The sequence below is a fragment of the Aquarana catesbeiana genome, linkage group LG03 (genome assembly GCF_042186555.1).
Source record: "Aquarana catesbeiana isolate 2022-GZ linkage group LG03, ASM4218655v1, whole genome shotgun sequence".
Classification (NCBI taxonomy): Eukaryota; Metazoa; Chordata; class Amphibia; order Anura; family Ranidae; genus Aquarana; species Aquarana catesbeiana.
In genome coordinates, this window is record NC_133326.1 from 219674997 (window position 1) to 219698021 (window position 23025).

Consider the following 23025-nt stretch of genomic DNA (forward strand, 5'->3'; position numbering starts at 1 on the left):
TCAGTCCGGAGAGGTGTGGAGCTCTACACAAGCATGTCCTGCTTGGTCAGCTTCGCGCATGTGCCCCTGTCAGGTTTTTTTTTTTTGCTATGCATTAAGATAAAATAACCTTCTGTGTGCAGCAGCGTCCCCGGCCCCCCAATACTTACCCGAGCCCGATCTCTGTCCAACGATGTCCACAAGTGTCTCGGCCATCCTGAGAGTCTCCCTCCCGATTGGCTGATACACAGCAGCGGCACCATTGGCTCCCGCTGCTGCCAATCAGGAGTGAGGGGGTGGGGCCAGGCCGCGGCTCCGTGTCTGAATAGACACACAAATCGGTGACTCTGCTCAGGTGCCCTCATAGCAAGCTGCTTGCTCTGGGGCACTCAACAGGAGGGGAGGGACCCGAGAAGAGGAGTATCCGGGGTGCTCTGTGCAAATCCACTGCACAGAACATGTATGTATGTTGGTTGTGTTTTTATATATATAAAAAAAAAAGAGACTTTACAATCCCTTTAAGTTTTTTCGTAAAGTCCAAGATACTGTTTCACATAAGCTGGATAGTCTTTCCAGCCTTTCCACTTTTGTTGATGGAGATTTCATACACTGTAGGAGGCCAAGTGTGTCTTGGGAGTATGCCAAACTGATATCGCCTGGCAATGAGGTCTCTTTGATGCAATCTGTTTTTTGACCTTTGCATCACACCATTGGCCCAGGCTCTTCTTTGGCATTTTTAAAAATCTTGGGATAGTGGTTTTGCTTTTTAGCTTGACCTTTTGGCAATACAGATGCTTTTTCACTTCATCCATGACCACATGATGTTTTGAAAACCACCAGATGCTTTTCCAATAGTCTCTTGGTCTACTATACTATAGGCTCTTATTGGTTGTAATCAGAGCACATTGTAGTTGTTCTCCCACTACCTATTTAGAGGCTCTGATAATGAACTTCATTCAGATTGTGAAGGGCAGTGGGGAGATGTGCAAGAATATTGTGTGTGTATATAATTTATTTGTGTATGTATATATGTGTGTAATATATAAATCTCTCGATATAGATATATATCTCTCTCTATCTAGCAATTAAGAAAAAAAATGGCCCTTTTTTAAGAGCTATGGGTGGAAGTGACTGCCCTTCAATGGTATGGAGACGGGTGGGGGCCATCTTCCCCTCACTCAGCTCTATACCCAGGAAGTGACAACATCCAGTCGCCTCCCACGCTGCCGACGGCCCCGGTAAGCGGCGGAGGGCACTGGAGCGTGGCAGGAGGGGGCCCTCTCCCGCCGCCGATAAAAAAAAGTGATCTCGTGGTGAATCCGTCACAGAGACCACTTTTATCTTGGAGCAGACCGCCGGCCGAAGAAGAGGATACCGGGGTTATGGCAGCTAGCTGCTGCCATAACAATATTCCTCTTCAAAGTTAGGACATTCATTGGTGTGCAGTGGTCCGTAAGTGGTTAAAGATGGAAACAAAACATAACCAGGCAGTAGATAAATACTAATCTTATCTAACCAAAAGTCTACCTTGTATTTAATTTTATGTATGATCGTTAGTATAACTGGAATACATAAATAGGAAAAGGTCATGATTAACCTACCACTGATGTGGGGTCCATTATCGGCATATTATTATGGTATGTCACCCTACTTTAGTGGATTTTACCTGAAATGAAAAATGTAGTATGGAGGGGGTTCACAATGACAAGAGAGAAAACAGGTAGGAGGAAAAGGAGATTTGGGGGGGGGGGGTCCCCGAATGTAGGTTACTCCCCAGAGGGTAATTGTATATCTATCTACACGTTATAACGTCGACTACCATGGTAAAAGTACTTGCTCTTCGAAGTCCGGTGGTAAACAGTGTTTAACTGCTTGATGACCCCCCCCCCCGACAGGTCGGCTCTCCTGCGTGAATCTCCATCGTATGTTGGCTGGCGCGGCAGCAGGAGCGTGCCTGCGAGTTGTGCGGACCCGATGTCAGCCGACAGTCCGCGATCGCCTAGTACGAAGGCAGAATTGGGATCTGCCTTTGTAAACAAGGCGGATCCCTTTTCTGACAGATGACCTGACAGAGATCTACTGTTCCCAGTCCTCAGGAACAGTGATCTGTCATGTCCCAGGAAGCCCCCCCCCCCCACAGTTAGAACATGCTGAGGGAACACACTTAACCCCTTGCTCGCCCCAGCCAGTGTCATTTTTACATTGATCAGTGTATTTTTATAGTACTGATCAATGTAATAATGTCACTGGTCCCCAAAAACTGTAATTTGGGGTAAGATTTGTCCGCCGCAATGTCAGTTCCAGTAAAAATTTCAGATTGCTGCCATAACCAGTAGAAACAATAAAAAGGAAAAAAACAGTCCCTAAATCTATCCCATAGTTTGTAGATGCGATAACTTTTGTGCAAACCAATCAATATACGCCTATTGTTTTGTTTTTTTTATTTCCCCCCAATACTGTTGCTCTGTTTGTTTATAGCGCAAAATATAAATACAGAGGTGACCAAATGCTGCCAAAAGAAAGCTCTATTTGTGGGAAAAAAAGGATATCATATTTTTTTTTTTTTTTGTTTGTGCACGACCACGCAATTGTCAGTTAAGCGACGCAGTGACGTATCGCAAAAAATGGCCTGGTCATTAAGGGGGAAAAATCCTTACGGTCCTTAAGTGGTTAATCCATGGTTTCCATAGACTAGTTAAAAGCTGTTTACCCAAGTTTAATAAAGCTTCCATCTTTGCGTATAACAGATTGGTTCATTCTATGTTTGGTTTTGGCTATATTCAGGGTAGGCATTTTCCAAGGTTTAGCTATAGTTTGTTTAGCGGCTGTTAAGAGCTGTATTAATAATTTAAATGGTTTCCTTTTGTATAAATTCCAGCCTTAGGTTTAGGAGGGCCAAAGCTGGGTCTGGAAAAATAGTGCTTTCACACTTGGCTGATGCAAGCCTTAAAATAGATTTCCAAAATCCTTGAACCACTGGGCATTTCCACCAAATATGAAAATGTGTTGCCAGCTCTGAACCGCCAGGGAAACAAGAAGCCGAATATTCCAGAACATATTTAGAAAATCTAGCGGGGACCAAGTAACAACATGTAAGTACTTTTATATATGGTCTCTACTGCTATTGCATTCGGTGAAGAATATTTTTGTGATTGGTCCAAAATATGGTCTTTCTACTGTATCAACAGTACGACCCAAATCATTCTCCCATTTGGCCATTTATGAGGATGGGGATGCATCTGGTTTATTGAGCAATTGGGAATAGAGTGAGATCCTTCTCCTACAATGTGGATCTTTAAAGCAAATGTTTTAAAAAATGGATAGGTTTGTCAAAGCCATCTTTGTATTAAGAAAGGGGGTGTAAAAATGTTTAATTTGTTACTAAATAATTCAGATTGGGGAAGCCCATAGGAACTACATAGATCTGGAAAGGGTAAAATTGATGAATCAAACTAAATTATGTAGGCATGAAATGCCAGCCTTATACCAAGCACGGAATGTCATGGGGGAAGTCCATGCCGGATAAAAGGCCGGATTTTTGAGGAATGAGAGGAGTGGGTTATGTGAAGATTGTAACCCGTACATAGTTTTGTGTCTATCTCATATTGATAAATAATGCTTAGTGATAGGGTTCAAAGGGGACTTGAGTTACTTTGGATGTAACGATTATAAATTTGATATCGGGAAGGGGTCACAATCCATTGCTTCTGTTGCAACCCAAAGAGGGGTTTCAATAGTAGCTTGATATTTCGACAGTTGTGCCACTTGAGCAGCCTTATAATATGTCAAAAATTTAGGAAAACCTAAGCTGCCCTGTGATTTGGGAAGATATAAGGTATCTTTCAGCAGTCTTGGTTTAATCTGTCCCCAAGCGAATCGTATCGCTCTCTGCTGCATAATTCTTAAAAAAAAAATAAGCCGGGATGGATATAGGGAGAACTCTAAAGATACAGTGCCTTGCAAAAGTATTCACCCCCTTGGCATTTTTCGTGTTTTTTTTTTTTTTTTTTTGTTGCCTCACAACCTGGAATTAACATGGATTGTTTGAGGATTTGCATCATTTAATTTGCAGAACATGCCCACAACTTTGAAGATATTATTATTTTTTTTTTATTGGGAAGCAAACAACAAATCTGATAAAATAACAGAAAAACTTAATGTGCGTAACTATTCACCCCCCTAAACTCAGTACTTTGCAGAGCCACTTTTTGCGGCTATCGCAGCTCCAAGTCGCTTTGAATACTTAAGTCTCTATGAGCTTGCCACATCTTACCATTGGGATTTTTGACCATTCCTCCTTGCAAAACTACTCCAGCTCATTCAAGTTGGATGGTTTGCGCTTGTGAACAGCAATCTTTAAGTCTGACCACAGATTTTCTATTGGGTTGAGGTCTGGGCTTTGACTAGGCCATTCCAACACGTTTTACATGTTTCCCCTTAAACCACTTAAGTGTTGCTTTAGCAGTGTGTTTGGGGTCATTGTCCTGCTGGAAGGTGAACCTCCGTCCTAGCCTCAAATCAAAAACACAGTGATACAGGTTTTGCTCAAGAATAGCCCTGTATTTAGCACCATCCGTCTTTCCATCAACTCTGACCAGTTTCCCAGTCCTGACTGCTGAAAAACATCCCCATGGCATGATGCTGCCACCACCATGTTTCACTGTGGGTATGGTGTTCTTTGGGTGATGTTATGTGTTGGGTTTGCGCCAGACATAGCATTCAATTTTAGTCTCATCAGACCAGAGCACCTTCCTACATACATTTTGGGAGTCTCCCACATGCCATTTCGCAAACTCAAAACGTGCCATTTTGTTTTTTCCTGAAAGTAATGGCTTTCCTCTGGTCACGCTGCCATAAAGCCCAACTCTATGGAGCATACGGCTTATTGTCGTCCTATGTACAGATACTCCAGTCTCTGCTGTGGAACTCTACAGCTCCTCCAGGGTTACCTTAAGTCTTTGTGCTGCCTCTCTGATTAATTCCCTCCTTGCCCAGTCCGTGAGTTTTGGTGTGTGGCCGTCTCTTGGCAGGTTTGCTGTTGTGCCATGTTCTTATAGATCATCAATCTAAGTGTCAAAACACACAATAACCAAATCTCTGATGATCCCTAGGAGCACCATCAAATCTATCATAACCAAATGGAAAGAACATGGCACAACAGCAAACCTGCCAAGAGACGGATCTATCCCTATCTCCTAATCTCCTAATCTCCTAATCTCCTAATCTCCTAATCTCCTAATCTCCTAATCTCCTAATCTCCTAATCTCCTAATCTCCTAATCTCCTAATCTCCTAATCTCCTATCTCCATCATTTAGAGGTTCCAAGTGGTTTTTCTAGCAAAAAATATTGATTTTAACTTCGCAAGAAACAAAGGTTTGGTCTGACATGATGGAGGTTTAACCACTTAAAGACTAAAGTTAATTCCTTTGATCTAAGAACGAAAAGTTACAATATTTTATAGTTAGAACAATGTTGTGAAAAACTTTTCAGGCTGTCCGCTTTTTTTTTTTTTTTTTTTTTTTTTTTTGACAGCTGAGTTAACAGAAAACTCTCTACATTTGTTTCATGAATGAATCGGTAATTTCTGCATAGAGTTTGTGAGGGGGTTAAATCTAGATCACGATTTTTTAACGATCGGGCAGTGAAAACCTTCAAAATGCAAAACCAAACGCAGCAAGACTGTTGGTACTCCTTCCTACCTCCAAAGGGTCTTGCTTTTAAACAGCCAACCGGTTTTTGTCACCCCTCCCCCCCCGGCTTAAAAGCAATTATTTAGACCCACAAGTGCCAAGTTCAATATGTTAAAGCAGAGTTCCACCCATTTAAAATTCAGCAGTTACAAAAAGTGTAGCTGCTGACTTTTAATAATCAGACACTCACCTGTCCCACGGTCCAGTGTTGCGGGTGCAGGAAGCCTCGCTCCTCTCCAAGGCACCAGCATTCTAATTGTGGGGTGCCCGGCTGTGGCTTCACAGCGGGCGCATACTGCCCACATGTGAGCCGTGCTGTGAATGGCCGAGCAATCGTCTGGGGCCTGTGACGTGTCCCAGAAGATTGCAGGGAGGGGGGAGAGGTGATCTTCCTTCCTGAGACGGGGGAGCTGGGTGCCTGTAAAAACAGGGTACCTGCTCCCCCCCCAAAAAAAAGACATGCCAAATGTGTCATGTCAGGGTCTCACCAGTACTTAAAACAGAAGTTCCATTTTTGGGTGGAACTCCGCTTTAAGTGGCTGCTAATGTTCTATGAGCGTTGGTAAAACAGTACAAAGCACGGCTGTCTGTTATTTGAAGTGATTGTGATTTGTAAATTTCACTTTTTCTAATTGAATGAATAACTTTTTTTAATTGAGTAATTTGTTTACTGTTGTGACTCGTGTTAATTTGCATAGACTGACACCGGCTCAACACAAGGACATTCTGAAAACAAATGTTTTCTATGTCCCCTGTTCACACCACAAAACTGAATTGGGTTGTAGGGCGTTGTGTAAAATTGCAGACCTGCTACATTGTCACGCAGCGCAATTCTCAGCAGCGCGTTGCCACAGAACTTTGCAACAGGCTGTGGTGCATAGACTTGAATGAAGTGTCACTAAAGTGTTCTATGTCACATGAAGTAAAGTAAACCATTTAATAACAATGTATTTTACTGCTCCTACACACAACGCATGCATATACAGTTTATCAGGTTTGCTGAATGTTGGCATTCTGTAAATGCTTTGTTGGCAATTTTTAGAATTGCAAAATGTCATTGATTTAGTATATTAGTAAAAATGGCAACATACTATGAAATCTGTAGAGAAGTCAGATGCTGAAAGCACAATTTGCACTATGGCTTCTGCACTCCCAAGAGTCTTTTTAATATAGTAGAAGTTAATCCATATTAAAGGGGAGATGGATTATTCTCTTCTGTTCATGGTACATTTAAAAATGCTAAATCTGTCTGTTTTAAGTACTACAGGTAGGCGTTTCCTTTCGCCTGACCTATAGTTCTAGTCTTTGGTATGTTGGTAGCATGGCTGTGCCCAAAATGAAATACTTTAATCTCCATTTAAAACCAAAAAAATTCTAGTGTCAATTAGTGTAAAATAAATGAAAACCTAACTTTTGCAGCTGTACACCAGGGCTGGCCCAAGACATTGTGCTGCCTGGGTCCAAGAATTAAATGCTGCCCCCTCCCCCACCCAAAATAATCACACCCACCAAAAGGCCCCTACATCATTTTATTTTATATCATGATATTTTCCCACGCAAACGTGGCCTGCATTAAACACAGAAGTGTGAACCTAGGTTAAGGGCCAGTTAATACCAGGATCACATGGGAACACACGATTTCCCGTTGGGAGCATTTTAACAGTTTGTTCATTTGAATGGGCTGCAAAAAGTAAGTGCAGAAAAAGTACTGTTTGCACTACTTTTAAAACATACGCCACCAAACTCCAAAGTACTGTGGTACCATGCAATATTGTGCCTGTAAACACACTGCATTTGCCATCTGCATTTGAGGTGCCATTAACAATACATTGGCACCCACATGCAGCAGATCACAAGAGAAGTGTGTTCACCTGCTGCGTGAGAAATGCGCGCACACAGCGCACCTTGGCCGAACCGACTGTGCTGGCGTGAACCGCTCTCATTCAACCAGGTATAATGGGGAGCCCCCCCCGGACCCCCACACATGACATGAGCATGATATTTTAGAGTCGACTTTACAATTAATCAATCCCCCATATAGGCCAGCGATCTCCATGGCTACATGCAGTCTCTCCCCCCCACGGGAAGGAAGAGAGGACTGGCTGGCTCTAATAACGTGGTGGCGGTGGCGCAGGTGTCCCTGTTGTCTGTCCACTTCAGCAGTGTGCCCGGCGGGTGGCAGGTGGGTTAATGGCTAAGTTCCAGTCACGGTGATGTGGTGGCTGTGGCTCCGCCTCCTTCCCTGGTCTGCCCTCACTGGAGCCCACCTGTAGCTGGCCCACGATGGCAGCAATCCCAGCTGAGCGATTGTGGTCCCTCGCCTGGCTGGGAGAAGGGAGAGGTGCTGGCCGGGTGGATGAGCGAGGTGGTCAATTTTCTGAAAGCTCAGAGGGCAGGGGCAAACTGTCAACTCATGGGGGGGGCCCAGGCTTACAGCTGGCCGCCATGTGGTAGCCATCTTTTTGACGTAACATTAATGTGGACATACCCATGCGGAGGAGCACCAAGATCGGTGACCTGCAGAGTGCCAGGTGACTTAAAGCTGGAGACCCAGTAAAGGCACCAGGAGCCTCTCATGAGCAGTACCTTAACAGCATCATGGGCCCCTGGGCAAAATAATGCACTGGGACCCCTACCAGGGAGATGACGTGCATGCATAGCGCACCATGGTGAACAATGGGCATGGCCAGTGGGAGAGTTTTAAAGGAGGATTGAACAGAATCTGCATCTGCTGTATACAATGCAAACCTACCACAGTCCTTGCACTAAAATCTGATAATCTCACTGACACAAATCTCAGTCCAAGTATCGTAATTTTTTTAAATAAATGTTTCCATTTCATATGTTTTCATGCACAAAAAAGGGGATATTGCCGATGTCTTGCCGAAGCTACCTTACAGAAGAACTTAATTAAAACCAGCAACTGTTAAGACCATGTACACCTTCGTCAGGTCTATGTACAGTATAGTATACCCTATGGCAGAGTGCCACCCTATGGCAGAGCCCCCAGAGTGCCACCCTCCATTAGTGTCCCCTTACACACTCCTTTTCACCTTTTTAGTGCTTGGTGTGGTAGGCAGCTGGCAGGAAAAGTTTTAAAGGAACAAAAAAAAATTCCACTTGTTGCAGGCTCTGAACTATGCTTGTGCAGTCATGGAGCCAGTGGAATAGTGAACTGCTGTGGTTGGCCTCAGATTGGGCAGTGGGGCTTGTGAATAAAAGCCATACTTGATATGTGCCATGATGTCACTGCACAGGCTAGCCCCCAGACCCGTCCTGCTGCCTGATCCGAGGCTAAGCTTAGCAGTGCACCATTCAGCTCCGAATGGTAACAATGGCAATTTTAGCCACTCTGTGGACAGTTGGCAACACAGCCACTGATTGAGTGGCTTTTTCCAACATGTCTGTTCAACAGAAGTCAATTGCTAGATTGACTTCCGTTAAGCAGCAGCGGGCACACATGGATCATACAGTGTGTACACCATATACACGCACAGTATATACACACACCAGCACTTTTCATCTAGAAATCAGCCTGATTGAACACACTGCTGCTGCCTCCATCTCCTGGCATGCTGGGACTTGTAGTGCCTCAGCAGCTCAGACATTGGATGTGGTAATGCAGGAGAGGAGAAGACTTAGCCTGTGTACTGGTGAGCAGGTAATGAGTAGGGAGGTATATCAGATTGGGGGAGGAGTTCAGAACAAGCAGTGCACTTCTCCTCGCACAGAAAATCGCTCTAACAGCCTCATAGACCAGAGAAGCCCTGCTAGAGGAAACACAGCCTCCCCCTGCTCACCAGGGTAAGCACTGACAAAAATATATTTAGTTTAGCTCAGCCAGTGCACCTTCTAGCAGGCTGTGTATACGCCTAAAATATTACAGTGGACATACAGAAATGACATTTTAACTCATGCAAGGCTATTTAAAACACCTGAACATTTTCAAAAATATGGGGATTTGGTCACACCATATGGCTATATGATGCTTAAGCCCACTTACTGCGTCTAAGTACCCCATTATCATAAAATGAAAAATCCTGCTTCTCTGAACCACAAATACTTGGGGGGCACACCCTAAAAAATGCATTAAAGATGGTGCAGCCAAAGAACTATACAAACAGAACAAAATTATTACAGCGCACATACAAAAATGACATTTAACTCCTGCAAGGCCATTTAAAACACCTGAACATTTAAAAAAAGTGGGGATTTGGTCACACCATATAGCCATATGGTGTTTCCTAATTCCCATATTTTTTGAAAATGTTCAGGTGTTTTAAATAGCCTTTCAGGAGTTAAATGTCATTTTTGTATGTGCGCTGTAATATTTTGTTCTGAAGTCAAACGACACGGTGGGGAAGGGGGTGGGTACACTGTGTTCCCATTAGCTGAGGAGGCAGTGGAGAGTCAGAACAGCTATAGCCTCAGATTTTTACAGCAAAAGTATGTTGGTAACTGACATTTCAGGGATAGATGTAAAAAAGCACAGATCTTTAATTAAAGAGCCGCCTCTGCCACCCCTCTCAAAGTGCCACCTGGGCCCATTGGACCCATGGTATGGCCTGCCCTGCTGTACACAATGTGTTCCCATGTCAATCCAAAAATGTGTGTGTATATATAAAAAAGTGCATTGCAAATATATCACAAGTGCTTGCCAGCTGTATCTACACCCGTATAACACCTATAATTATATGAACTAGTTTTATACTCAAATCTGCAAATGATGTACCCAAAAACACTGTAAAGTGTTCATACAAGTGTGTGTGTGTGTATATGTGTGTATGTATATATGTGTGTATGTATATATATATATATATATATATATATATATATATATATATTTATATATATATATATATATATATATATATATATATATATATATATATATATATATATATAATTTTAAATTATTATCTGAAGACGCGCTTTAAGCAGCCGCTCCTTAACAACTGTCTTGGGCACATTTGCGATTTCTTAGTGTTACTAAACCCAGGACACTGCGTTCACTATATTTGGTCTCCCACAGTATACAGAACATGGACATGCAATTATTTTAGTACATATAAACTTCTGCCTTCTGCCCTCTCTCCTCGCAATCTTCTGGGATACTCTGGCTGCATTATCAAGAGGTTATGTGGCTCCTAGAAGACCCGAGCCACATCACCTCTTGATACTGCAGCCAGAGTCTGCGATCAAGCACGACCATAATAGCACCTTAAATTTGGATTTTTTACACTTCTAGGACTTGGTACCAACTGTCCACCAAGGAGACTGGCAAATATGAGTGCCAATTTCCAAAAATATAGACCAAACCTCTGCAGTGTTTACCATCTTTGAATGTTGCTCCTAGATATGACATCATTCAAATATGCTATGTAATTTAGACTATAGGCAAGACAATACAATAGCAAGTTTAATATTCCCCACGTTGGAGACCTCAGCTGTTGTGGAGAACATACTCTGACCATTCCACATGTGAACTCAGGGTTACAATTCCCAAGATTTATGTCAATATCCAGACAAGAATATCCACGCATGTTCCTGAAGAAGCCGCAAGGCGAAACATGTAGAACTAAAAGTATGGTATTTTGTATGGAAGAAATGTATTGCCATGTTCTTGATTTCATGTACCTGTGTTAAAATAAAATATATATTTTTTTAATCACAATTGTTGATTAGTATATGAATAGCACCCAGAAAGTCCCATTCATTCCCAGTTAGGGGCTCTTTCTCTTTTTTTATACAAAGGGATGTTGGTGTTTAGAGCTGCACGATTCTAGCCAAAGTGAGAATCGCAATTTTTTTCTTTTTTTTTTTTTTTTTTTGCTTTGCATAAAAAGTAATTTTTTCCAAGACCAATTGCATTTGAAAGACCGCTGCGCAAATACAGTGTGACATAAAATATTGCAACAACCACCATTTTATTCTTTAGGGTGTCTACTAAAAAAATATATATAATGTTTGGGGTTTCTAAGTAATTTTCTAGCAAATAAAATGATTTTAACTTGAAACCAACAAGTGTCAGAAAAAGGTTTTAGTGTTTAAACTTTTTTCCACTTACACACAAAGTCTATTCCATTGATAAATTGTTACAATGTTTATACTTAAGTTCAACTGATAAAGAATGTTTTGATTCTTGGCAGACTGCCCAGTTTTTCTCTTCCTTTCTTTTGATGGCTGTGGCTTCAGAAGAGCAGAGAGAATTCTTTGCATAGAAAGAATTGTGAAACACTTTAGTCAAGAGCGCGATAACGATTCTTGACGATTAATTGTGCAGCTCTAGTTGGTGTTAAACAATTTTGTGAATCACTTCAAACTCCTCTATACTTGCAGTAGGGCAAAAAAGTATTTAGTCAGCCACCAATTGTGCAAGTTCTGCCACTTTAAAAAGATGAGAGAGGCCTGAAATTGTCATCATAGGTATACCTCAGCTATGAGAGACAATGTGGAAACAAATCTAGACAATCACATTGTCTGATTTTTGAAAGAATTTGCAAATTATGGTGGAAAATAAGTATTTGGTCAATATCAAAAGTTCATCTCAATACTTTGTTATATATCCTTTGTTGGCAATGACAGAGGTCAAATGTTTTCTGTAAGTCTTCACAAGTTTGTCACACACTGTTGCTGGTATGTTGGCCCATTCCTCCATGCAGATCTCCTCTAGAGCAGTGATGTTTTGGGGCTGTCGCTGGGCAGCACGGACTTTCAACTCCCTCCAAAGGTTTTCTATGGGGCTGAGATCTGGAGACTGGCTAGGCCACTCCAGGACCTTGAAATGCTTCTTACGAAGCCACTCCTTCATTGCCCGGGCGGTGTGTTTGGGATCATTGTCATGCTGAAAAACCCAGCCACGTTTCATCAATGCCCTTGCTGATGGGAGGAGGTTTGCACTCAAAATCTCACGATACATGGCCCCATTCATTCTTTCATGTACACGGATCAGTCGTCCTGTTCTCTTTGCAGAGAAACAGCTCCAAAGCATGATGTTGCCACCCCCATGCTTCACAGTAGGTATGGTGTTCTTTGGTTGCAACTCGACATTCTCTCTCCTCCAAACACAAGTTGTGTTTCTACCAAACAGTTCTACTTTGGTTTCATCTGACCATATGACATTCTCCCAATCCTCTTTTGGATCATCCAAATGCCCTCTAGCAAACCTCAGATGGGCCCGGACATGTACTGGCTAAAGCAGGGGGACACGTCTGGCAATGCAGGATCTGGGTCCCTGGCGGCGTAGTGTGTTACTGATGGTAGCCTTTGTTATGTTGGTCCCAGCTCTCTGCAGGTCATTCACTAGGTCCCCCTGTGTGGTTCTGGGATTTTTGCTCACCGTTCTTGTGATTATTTTGACCCCACGTGGTGAGATCTTGCGTGGAGCCCCAGATCGAGGGAGGTTATCAGTGGTCTTGTATGTCTTCCATTTTCTAATTATTGCTCTGTGATTGTCTGGATTTGTTTCCACATTTTGTCTCTCATAGTTGAGGCATACCTATGATGACAATTACAGGCCTCTCATCTTTTTAAGTGGGAGAACTTGCACAATTGGTGGCTGACTAAATACTTTCTTGCCCCACTGTATGATGAAAAACTATTATGAGGTACTTATAAATATAAAATATAAAATCCAATCCCTAGAATTCATAAAGACTGGCACAGACAGATTTTCGCAAGTGTGTCCCTCATGCATTCTAAAAGTGGTACTAAATGCACCTGTGTAGTACTTGTACTTGGATTTGGCTCATCCTGTGCCATTTTTAGAATGCACTCAAGACCCTTTTGCAAAATCTGCCTGAGCCAGTTTTTCTCTGTATGCAGAATGAGAGTTGGTCTTAATTTAGCTCCACTTTAACAGTCGCTGTCAGAACAAAAAGTGTTGCAAATGACCAAGGGGGATTAATGCCAGAACAGTGGCACAGCCGCTTTAAAAGAGTTGTTTTTCCCTAGGTGGCCCGGTGCCTCTAACACTGAGAACCGAGTGATCGAACATCGCCGATCACTCAGTTCTCACAACTTTTGACTGTCAGTCACAGGCTCTCTGCCACAACCCCCCCCCCCCCCCCCGCTGCACATTCACTGGAGCCCCCCCTTTAAAGGATAACTAAAGGTTATTTTTAAAAAAACAAAAACAAACCTGTCACACCTCCTCTGTACATTTAGGGTCCCCCAGCGGCGCTCCCTGGTTCTCTCCCTCGGGGTACACATGCAGGCACGCTCCCGTGTCGTGCTGCGTCTATTGACAGACAGCAGGACTCGGCCAAGGGTTCTGCGTCATTGGATTTGATTGATGGCAGAGGGAGCCAATGGCTGCGCTGCTATCATTATATCCAATCGAGACCCAACCTCGTCGCTGGAAAGACCGGGTTCAGGTAAGTATGAGGGGGGGCTCTAGGGGGGCAGCTGCATCACCGGGGGTTTACCACCCCTTTATTGACCCCCCCCCCCCCAGTATGTCAAGAGTTTCTTGAGATTGGGAGAATTCAACCAGGGGTTTATAGAAGAGAAACACACGTTAAAGGATCAGAACAGTTTGTGAGAAGCAAGTGTGGTCAGTGTTCCCTTGAAGTTTTGAAGTTCCAGTAATGTTATCTTTTTGGGAGGGATAAAAGCTTTGTAAATAATAGCTGCTATACAAACTGACATACATGTGGAAACAAATGCAAAGTTGTTTACATAATTTTAGAAAACAACGTTATCTAGAATCACAGGAAAGTTTGTCGCCGTGAAAAAGATATCCCTGAAAATAGCAACCGCTTTGCTGTATGCTTATTTAAAGGGTATGTGCAGGCAACATATGTTGTGTGCCTCCTTAAAGAGGAAGTAAACCGCCCTGCAGCGTTTTCCTGCCAGCAATCCGAGTTCAGAACGGCCGTTTATGAGCTCCAGTGTGCATGGAGCCTTAGGCTTGGACCTTTCACTGGATTGCACAATTTTTAAAAAATTCTGCAGTGTATTTACATGCAAGTCTCATGTCAATGAGGACATCATTTATAATAAAAGAAAATGTAAATTTTATGGTACTCCATTCACGCAGCTGCCTTGGATAAATCTCTTGTGGTGAATTGTGTCTTGTTTAGCACAGCAAAGGCAATCTTTGTTAACTGGTCCCTGCTTGCTTTTTGGGAGACTATTGTTCTTTGTTATCAACCATTTATAAACTCAGAAATTAGTGAGAGATCAAAAACTCTGATATCTCTAACCAGTAAGAATATCTATCATGTACATTAAAGTTTTTTTTTTATTATTTTTCTCCTAATATTTTTTTCTTTGTGTTTAATTGTTCTGAGCTGATAATTGCAATCTATGGTTCTGCCAATTATAATTTTGTTTTTAACGATGCAGCCTTTAGGGCTGTCAGTCCTGTTCCGGGCTCTATTACCTTGGAAAAAAATCATATAGGATGAAATTTCTGACTTTGTAGCTGAAGTCAGGCTCTGGAGCCTGTATTTTGTAGAGCAGGTTGCAGCACAGCTCCTATATTTGTATTCACAAAGTCACTTTAATGGCTATTGAAAAGGTAAAAAGTGCAACTAGGCATCCTCGGTACCTGTCCTAATGTAGGAGAAATAGTAGTGCCAAGCTGAGAAATTTTCCTGTGACCAGTTCTGTGAGGTAGCAATTGGCTGAGGTGTCTACATGTACCCAAAGACCTTTTTGATTTGTTTAGTTTTCTGGCTGAGTTGTCTATAGATATCTTACTTGTTTTAAAACTGCTGCTGATTTATTAGGCTTTGTGCACACTGATGACCTCCTACAAATGGGAACTATTCAAGCTAATAGTGTTCGCTTTTAACTGCAGGCTAACAGTTTGGCTCATTATTATGGGCTTGTATTTACAACTGTTAATGAGCACTTGGGAGGTAGCAGCTGCTTTTTTACCATCTTCTGAAAGAGGGGTGGCAAAAGCTACTGCAGGTGTGAACACGCACAAGAAAATTTCAGATTATGTGTATATAGCTTTATTTTTTTGTTTTTGTTTACGCAGATATCCACACACTTTTTAAAGCAGAGTTCCACCCAAAAGTGGAACTTCCGCTCATCTGATTCCTCCCCCCTCCGGTGCCACATTTGGCACCTTTCAGGGGGGGAGGGGGGAGAGGGGAGAGGATACCTGCCTTTCACATGTATCCTGTCCCCACTTCCGGGAGCCAACGTCGCACCTCTTGATGTCGCTGTTCGGCTCCCTCCTCCTTCCCCTGCCACCGGGCCAATAGGAAAGAGAAGCAGTGTCTTGCGCATGCGCAGTAGGTTTCCCGGCGTGAAGCCGTAAGGCTACACTGCCGGCTTCCCTTACCCGCAATGGCGGCGGCAGATGAAAACATCAGCTGCAGGTGCCGACATCGCTGGACTCCAGGACAGGTAAGTGTCCTAATATTAAAAGTCAGCAGCTGCAGTAAGTGCAGCTGATGGCTTTTAATTTTTGAAGCGGTGGGCGGACCTCCACTTTAACCACTTATACCCCCTTCCTAACCAGACCAAGCTCAAAGGCTCTCACACTTTGACAATTACTCATGCAACACTGTACCCATATGAAATTTGTTCTTTTTTTCGCACCACGAAAACACATATTTACGGCACTAACGGGTGCTAATGAGGATCCACTGATAGGGTGGCACTGATTAAAACTCACTGATGGACACTGTAGGGCACTGATAGGGCACTGGTGTGGCACTTGGGAGGGGGGGTGGCATTGGGGGAGAGAAACAAGCAGCCTTATGCTGCAGCTTTTCCCTACTCTCACAATCGGTGAGAGGAGAGAACCGGACATGATGCCGGTTTGTTGACTGTGATCGCTCCATCATTGGACGGAGTGATCACTTGTTAAAGGGCCACTGGGATTGGCCCTTTACCCCGATCCGTGATGCGCTGGGTTCTGGACACTGCCGCATGTGCGCCCCAGGGGAATGTGAGAAGCTCATTCACGGGAGGACGTCACTGTTTGTCCTCCCAGAACTTGCCAGCCGTGCTGTAGCGGTCATTTGGCTATGGCAGTGTCGATAAGTGGATAAAGTCAAACTATAGGCAGAACAATTTTTCCATTTTTGGATAGAGTAAGGGAGGGTTATAACCCCTGTCTGTTTTTATTTGTCATCTGTGTCTCATTGGGAAGTTTTTTTACCTTCACTTCCTGTCCTATAGCCAAACGGGAAACAAGAAGAAATCCCTGCAAATTAGAGGAATCCCTTGGGGCAGAACTAATGTTTCCATTGGAAGATTCCCCTTTTTATTTATCACTTTTCAGGGGACAATCTAGTCACTTTCAATGATAATGGTACACAGGACAAATAGAGTGTGAATCTCCCTAATGCTGGCACAGACCACAATAGAAACCTTTTTCCAGATGTCCCCGATGTCTAACACAGGTAGTAAGAAGAAATCTCTTGTCACTAGAACTCCCAATGAACTTTCCCAAATGGAAGATTTCCTCCCTATTACTTTTCTGGAGTCTACCCAGAATTAGGGATTTTCTTTTACTTTAATTTGATAATGGTAAACGGGACATCCTAGTGGGAGCACAAACAGCACTTAAAGCCTAATGGGTGTTTTAATCCTTCTCCACTCTATACAAAACTAAAAAAAAAAATGTATTTATTTATTTTTTTACCTTTTTTAGTTATACTTTATTTGCAATCTTCTGTGTTAGAACTAATCTGTTCAGAATGTCTGTGCCATCTAATTTGAAAAGTTTGAGTATTTTAATTTTCTGCTGTTCATTTTTTCTTTTGCAGCTCAATAAGCAGCAATTGCAGACAATAAGAGAGAGATTCCAGGCTTTCCTTAAAGGTGATACTCAAATAGCTGCAGATGAAGCTTTTATCAATGCTGTCAGAAGTTATTATGAGGTAAGTGCCCAAACTTTCAGTGCATTATCACTTTTTTTTTAATATTTTGAATCTTAAAACACACAAAAAGACAAACGTTCATTGTACACGCTTGTGTTTAGTCAAGGCGTTTATGCTTTTTTTTTTTTTTTTTTTTTTTTTTCCCCTGCGACTGTAAGAGAATTAAATGGGAGCTCACAAAACCATGCACACTTTAGAACTGAGCTGCAGTTTTAAAGTGAAGAGGTGGCAAATAAGGTAGTTCTGTGTTGAAACTAGGATACAATCTGTCAACATTGAGAAGGTAAGTGCTACCACACCACCCCAGTATTTGGAACCCAATATACAGAATATACAGAATGTACAGAGTCATAATGTTTTCTTGATGTACCACATCTATCTTCCTTCCATGAGGCCTTTACAATGGAGTTTGTTAGCATCTCGAGTTAAAGCAGTTTATTTGATACAACATTTTGGAGGCAATTATTAGCATGTTATTGCCTCTTCATCCAACTTGGATTGTTTGAGAGGCTACTTGTAATGTACACATTATACCAGTAAATTGTGGTCTCTTTAAAACCGTATACAATGTTGGGGGCATGCCGGCGGTGGAGGTGAATGGATGCACACTAGCTGAGCTCAAAGACACCGAGGCTCCCTGACGTGGCTAGCGGCGACACAAATCGTGCCCAAGGACACAGCTTGATCCTGGAGGGTGTGGGGAACAAAACTTGCCCCATGAGGAAGCTCAAATTGCTGGAGGGACCCTGCAAATTAGGTGCTTTTCACAGCCTGGATGGGACTTTTAAAAAAGAAGATGGTGCTGTCCCATCCTTGCACGCAGGCTACTCACTCTACAGGAAGGGAGAGAGGACAGACTCTGCTGCAGCAGCATAACAATGATGCGTACCACTCTAATGTATCCTGTGAAGCAAAGGACAAGACTAATTGAATCAGAGGAACATGTAAGTGATTTTACCAATGATTGTGACTCTGTATTTTCTAGCAATCCTTATAAGGAAAAACTAGATTGCTTCCCAACCTCCTGGGCAAAGCAGTCTGACACAGACATTAAAGAAATGTGAAAGTCCCTGAGAGGAGCAATCCAGTGTGACGTGAGAGCCTTTGTGCAAAAATCCAATATGGAATTGGGAGAAAGTAGATGTAGACATAGACTAGACAAGACCTAGAAAACAAAATGACTGACTTTACTGAAGCACATAACGAACTAGTAGATATTCATTTTGAACTTGAAAATGAATTGAAACAACTAAATCTCAGTGGCAGACCTAGAGGACAGATCTAAACGTAATAACATCAAATTTCGTGGCATCCCTGAAGATGTCAAAAATAATGACCTGAAACAATTCTTACAGAGAATGATCCTAGATCTCAACCCTACACTACCAAACCAAGAATTAGTGATTGATAGGGCCCACAGGCTGCCGAAACATACGCACATACCTGAAAAATTACAGAGTTGTGATTGCCAAAATCCAATTCTTTCATGTAAAAGATATGCTGATGCAGTTTGCAAGACATCACACACCGCTCCCATATCACTACGCAGGGATAGTTTTATACTCTGACCTCTCCCAAGCAACCATTTAGGCTTGAGAAAAACCTGAACTCTATCACTAAAATATTATGCAACCACAAGAAAATATACAAGTGGGGCTTCCCCACCAAACTGATGATGGACAGGAATAACACATCCTACTCAATTGACACGATTGAAGATGACCTCAAAATTCTGAAATCATGGACCTACTCCCTAATGATGAAGGGATCGCTACTAATAAAAACCCTCTGGAAAAAATTACACTCCAATGGAATATCGGCCATGGATGTATTAACTTCTTTTTGACCTCCAATGGAGACCCTTACTATCCTTGAATGAATGACTTGTATAGTGCTACAAATGCGAACTGAAACGCCTCAAGGTGCTGATCCGTCCTGTGTTGTCCTGCATATTAGAAGAGGTGGGTCTTGCTTTTTTTTTTCTGAAGGCCCGTTGGTTTTCTTTCATGCGGATGTTAGTGGGTAGAGTGTTCCATAGCCTTGGTCCTTGGACTGCGAATCGTCGCCCTCCTTTTGATTTGTATCCTTGGCCCTCCAAAATTGTCAATTATTGACCACCTCAGGTTTTAAGTTAATCATGGATACCTCGAGTTCTCCAGCTCCAGGCAAACCTTTTCCCCACAATAAAAGTGCAAATTCTGATGCACACGAGAGTTGATTGGCAACTCAATAGTTCTTACATGATTTATTTTGTTCTAGACTCTAGAGTCTCTCTCTTTTCTCACCTACCTTCACAAAGGTCTTCTGTTGACTTTTTTTTCTTTTTTATGGAAGTTACACCACCCTTGGAACTTTTTCAAACTCAATAGTTTTACTACCTGTAAGATTTAAGCTGTACCTACATGAGAAATATCTAAATCATGGCTAATCTCAACCTTTTGTTGCTGAATGTAAAAGAACTCAATAGCCCCTTTTTTAAAAGGCACGCTCCCTGGAATGACACTTTCAAATTTAGCAGCGATATTCTCTGCATCCAAGAATCGCACTTCGCAAGAGACAATCCCCCTAAATTTTCTCATCCTAAATTCCCTCATGTATCCTCATCTAACAACCGTAAGAAGAAAAAAAAAAGTGTTGTCACGATTATTAAAGACTATTTATTTCTTTTCAGCTTATTGACTCCAAAATAGATTCTCAAGAACGATATGTCATATTGGGTGCAAATATTGAAAACTCGATATTGACAATTGCTAATATCTATGTCCCCAACAAAAATCCTCAGCAATTCCTCCAAAAGGTCCTCAAAATAATAATATGCTAAGACTTTAATGCCCCAATGGATCCACCTTTGGACACCACCAAGTGAATTCGCTCCACAAGAAGGGGACTGAAACATCTTTTCTTAAGACCTTCACGATCCACGGAGATGTCTCCATTTAAGAGAAAAGGACTATACCTTTTTACTCTAACGTTAACAAGTCTTACACTAGCATTTGATTTATTTTTTCATCACTGATAGAATTCTCCTACAAAAAAAAAAAATCAGACGCCCGTATCCATAGCATAACCTGGACTATGCTCCAATATCAATGAGAATCAACCTAGGGCAACAAACTCCTCGCTTTGGAGAAATAATACTTATATCCTATCTCAGGAGGAACCTCTGTCGGTGATGAAAGATTAGAAGAATTTTTTTAATTCAATGACAATGATTCTGTTTCCGTTTTTCTAGCTTATGATGTGCTCATAAGGCATACGCCAGAGGGTTACTGATCCAAATGGCCTCTAGGGAAAGGAAAAGAACACACAGTAAATCTGTTAACTACCATTTGTAAACTTGAAAAAAACACAAAGCTCCCCTAAACAATCTTCCCTTCAAAAACTTAATGACACAAGAAACTAACTTTTGAGCGTTACTAATCTCCAACCATGAGAAATACGTTTAAACTTTAAACTAAATCATTACTCACAAGGGCATAAAAAGGGTAAATATCTAGCTTTCCAATTACACAATAGATGGAACAAACAAAATGCAGAAATTAGTCCACCATAACTCCGGGAAAGTCATTTACAACTCACAGAATATAGCAGACGCATTTACTGAATATTATGAAGTTCTCTATAACTTAAAAGATGATAAAAATACCCCTCAACCATTGGATATAGCTCAATTCTTAAATGAGATTCACCTGCCAACTATAGACTCTTCTACCCTTTTGAAAGGCTAAATTAACCAATATCTGTAGATGAAATTAACAAGGTCATCCAATTTCTACCAAAAAATAAAGCCCCATGAGCAGACGGACTATCCAGAGAATACTTTTAAGGCATTTAGTAAAATTCTAGCACCTTGCTTATGTAAATAATTTAACTACGCTTCGAATAACCAATACTTCCCCAAAGAGATGCTCAAAGCTGCTATTATTACAATTTCAAAACAGTGAAAAGAGCCAACGTCCCCTACCAATTACCAACCAATTTCATTACTGAATTCTGACCTAAAAATTTATTCTAAAGTTCTAGCCAACCGCTTGCTGGAAATAACACCTTATCTATCTCATTGAACCGGATCATCTGGGGTTGACAAGACCCTGGCAGTACCAGGAGAATGATTGATTGTGCTCTATACGATTGATCAAATTCCTTCTCTGCTCCCCGAGGTTTGGTCGCAGAGAAGGCATTAGATAGGGTTCACTTGGGATACATTGCAGAGACCCTTAAAAAGTTTGGATTTTGTGGCTTCATCCATGAAGCCATAATGTCCCTTTACACAACCCCATCGGCCAGGGTATTCACTTCAGGCAACATTTCCAAAAGTTTCACACTGTGTCTAATGGAACCAGACAAGGTTGCCCATTATTTTTTCATTAGTAATCTAACCCCTTGTGGTAACTATTAGATCTAATTTTAATATTTCTGGCATTCAAATTAGACAATTGGAACATAAATTGGGTACATTCATGGACGGCATCATTTTAACACTCTCCATACCTTCAGCCAAACTGTACGGGGTCAATTACCCTAACCTCTTATAACAAATCATCCAAGATCTCCAATCCATCCAAAAAACTCAGTCATCCTGGATCGGAAGTATAGCCACATTTTAAGATGCAAACATTATCTAAGATTTTATATTACTTTCGGTCCCTTCCGATCCCAGTATCTAAAACCTTTTTCACACAAGTCAACTCAAAACTAAACAACTTGATCTGGAAGTGGAAAAAACACCAGGGTTGCATTCTCGATTGACTACGGTGAAATCTAAAGGGGGTTTGAATCTCCCTGATGTCCGTCTCTACTATTGTGCTTCATTATTGGATCAGATGAAATATTGGTTTGTACATTTATAAATTGTAGCTTAACCACTTCAATACAGGGCACTTAAACACCTTCCCGCTCAGACCAATTTTCAGCTTTCAGTGCTCTCACACTTTGAATGACAATTAGTCATGCTACACTGTATCCAAACAAATCATTTATCATTTTTTGATTGCAAATAGAGCTTTCTTTTCTTTTGGTGGTATTTAATCACTGCTGGGGGTGTGTGTGTGTGTGTGTGTGTGTGTGTGTGTGTGTGTTTTTTTTTTTTGTGCGTTTATAAGCCAAAAAAGAGCGAAAAGTTTGAAGAAAAAAAAGCTTTTTTCCGTTTCTATTGTAAAATTTTGCAAATAAGTCATTTTTCTTCATAAATTTGGGTCAAAATTTATACGACTACATATCTTTGGTAAAAAAAATCCAAAATTAGTGGATATTATTTAGTCTGTGTTAGTCTACAAGTTAGGGTGCAAATCACTGAAAATTGATCACACCTGATGTACTGAAGGCCTATCTAATTTCTTGAGACACTAACAATCCAAGAAAGTTCAAATACCCCCCCAAATGACCCCTTTTTGGAAAGTAGACAGTCCAAGGTATTTAGTAAGCGGCATGGTGAGTTTTTTGAAGTTGTAATTTTTTCCCACAATTCTTGGAAAAATTAAGATTTTTTTTTTTCCCACAAACTTAT

The 23025-nt window shown here is 41.6% G+C and overlaps 1 protein-coding gene across 5 annotated transcripts in view; it reads left to right on the forward strand.

Annotated features, from left to right (window-relative positions):
- CADPS2 (calcium dependent secretion activator 2) overlaps nt 1-23025 on the forward strand; it is a 1072621-nt gene that overhangs the window by 55934 nt on the left and 993662 nt on the right. For all 5 annotated transcript variants that reach the window (XM_073619790.1, XM_073619788.1, XM_073619789.1 and 2 more), the window contains exon 2: nt 17406-17519. In XM_073619790.1, the coding sequence (XP_073475891.1) occupies nt 17406-17519 (114 nt within the window). The remainder of the gene's footprint in view (nt 1-17405; nt 17520-23025) is intronic.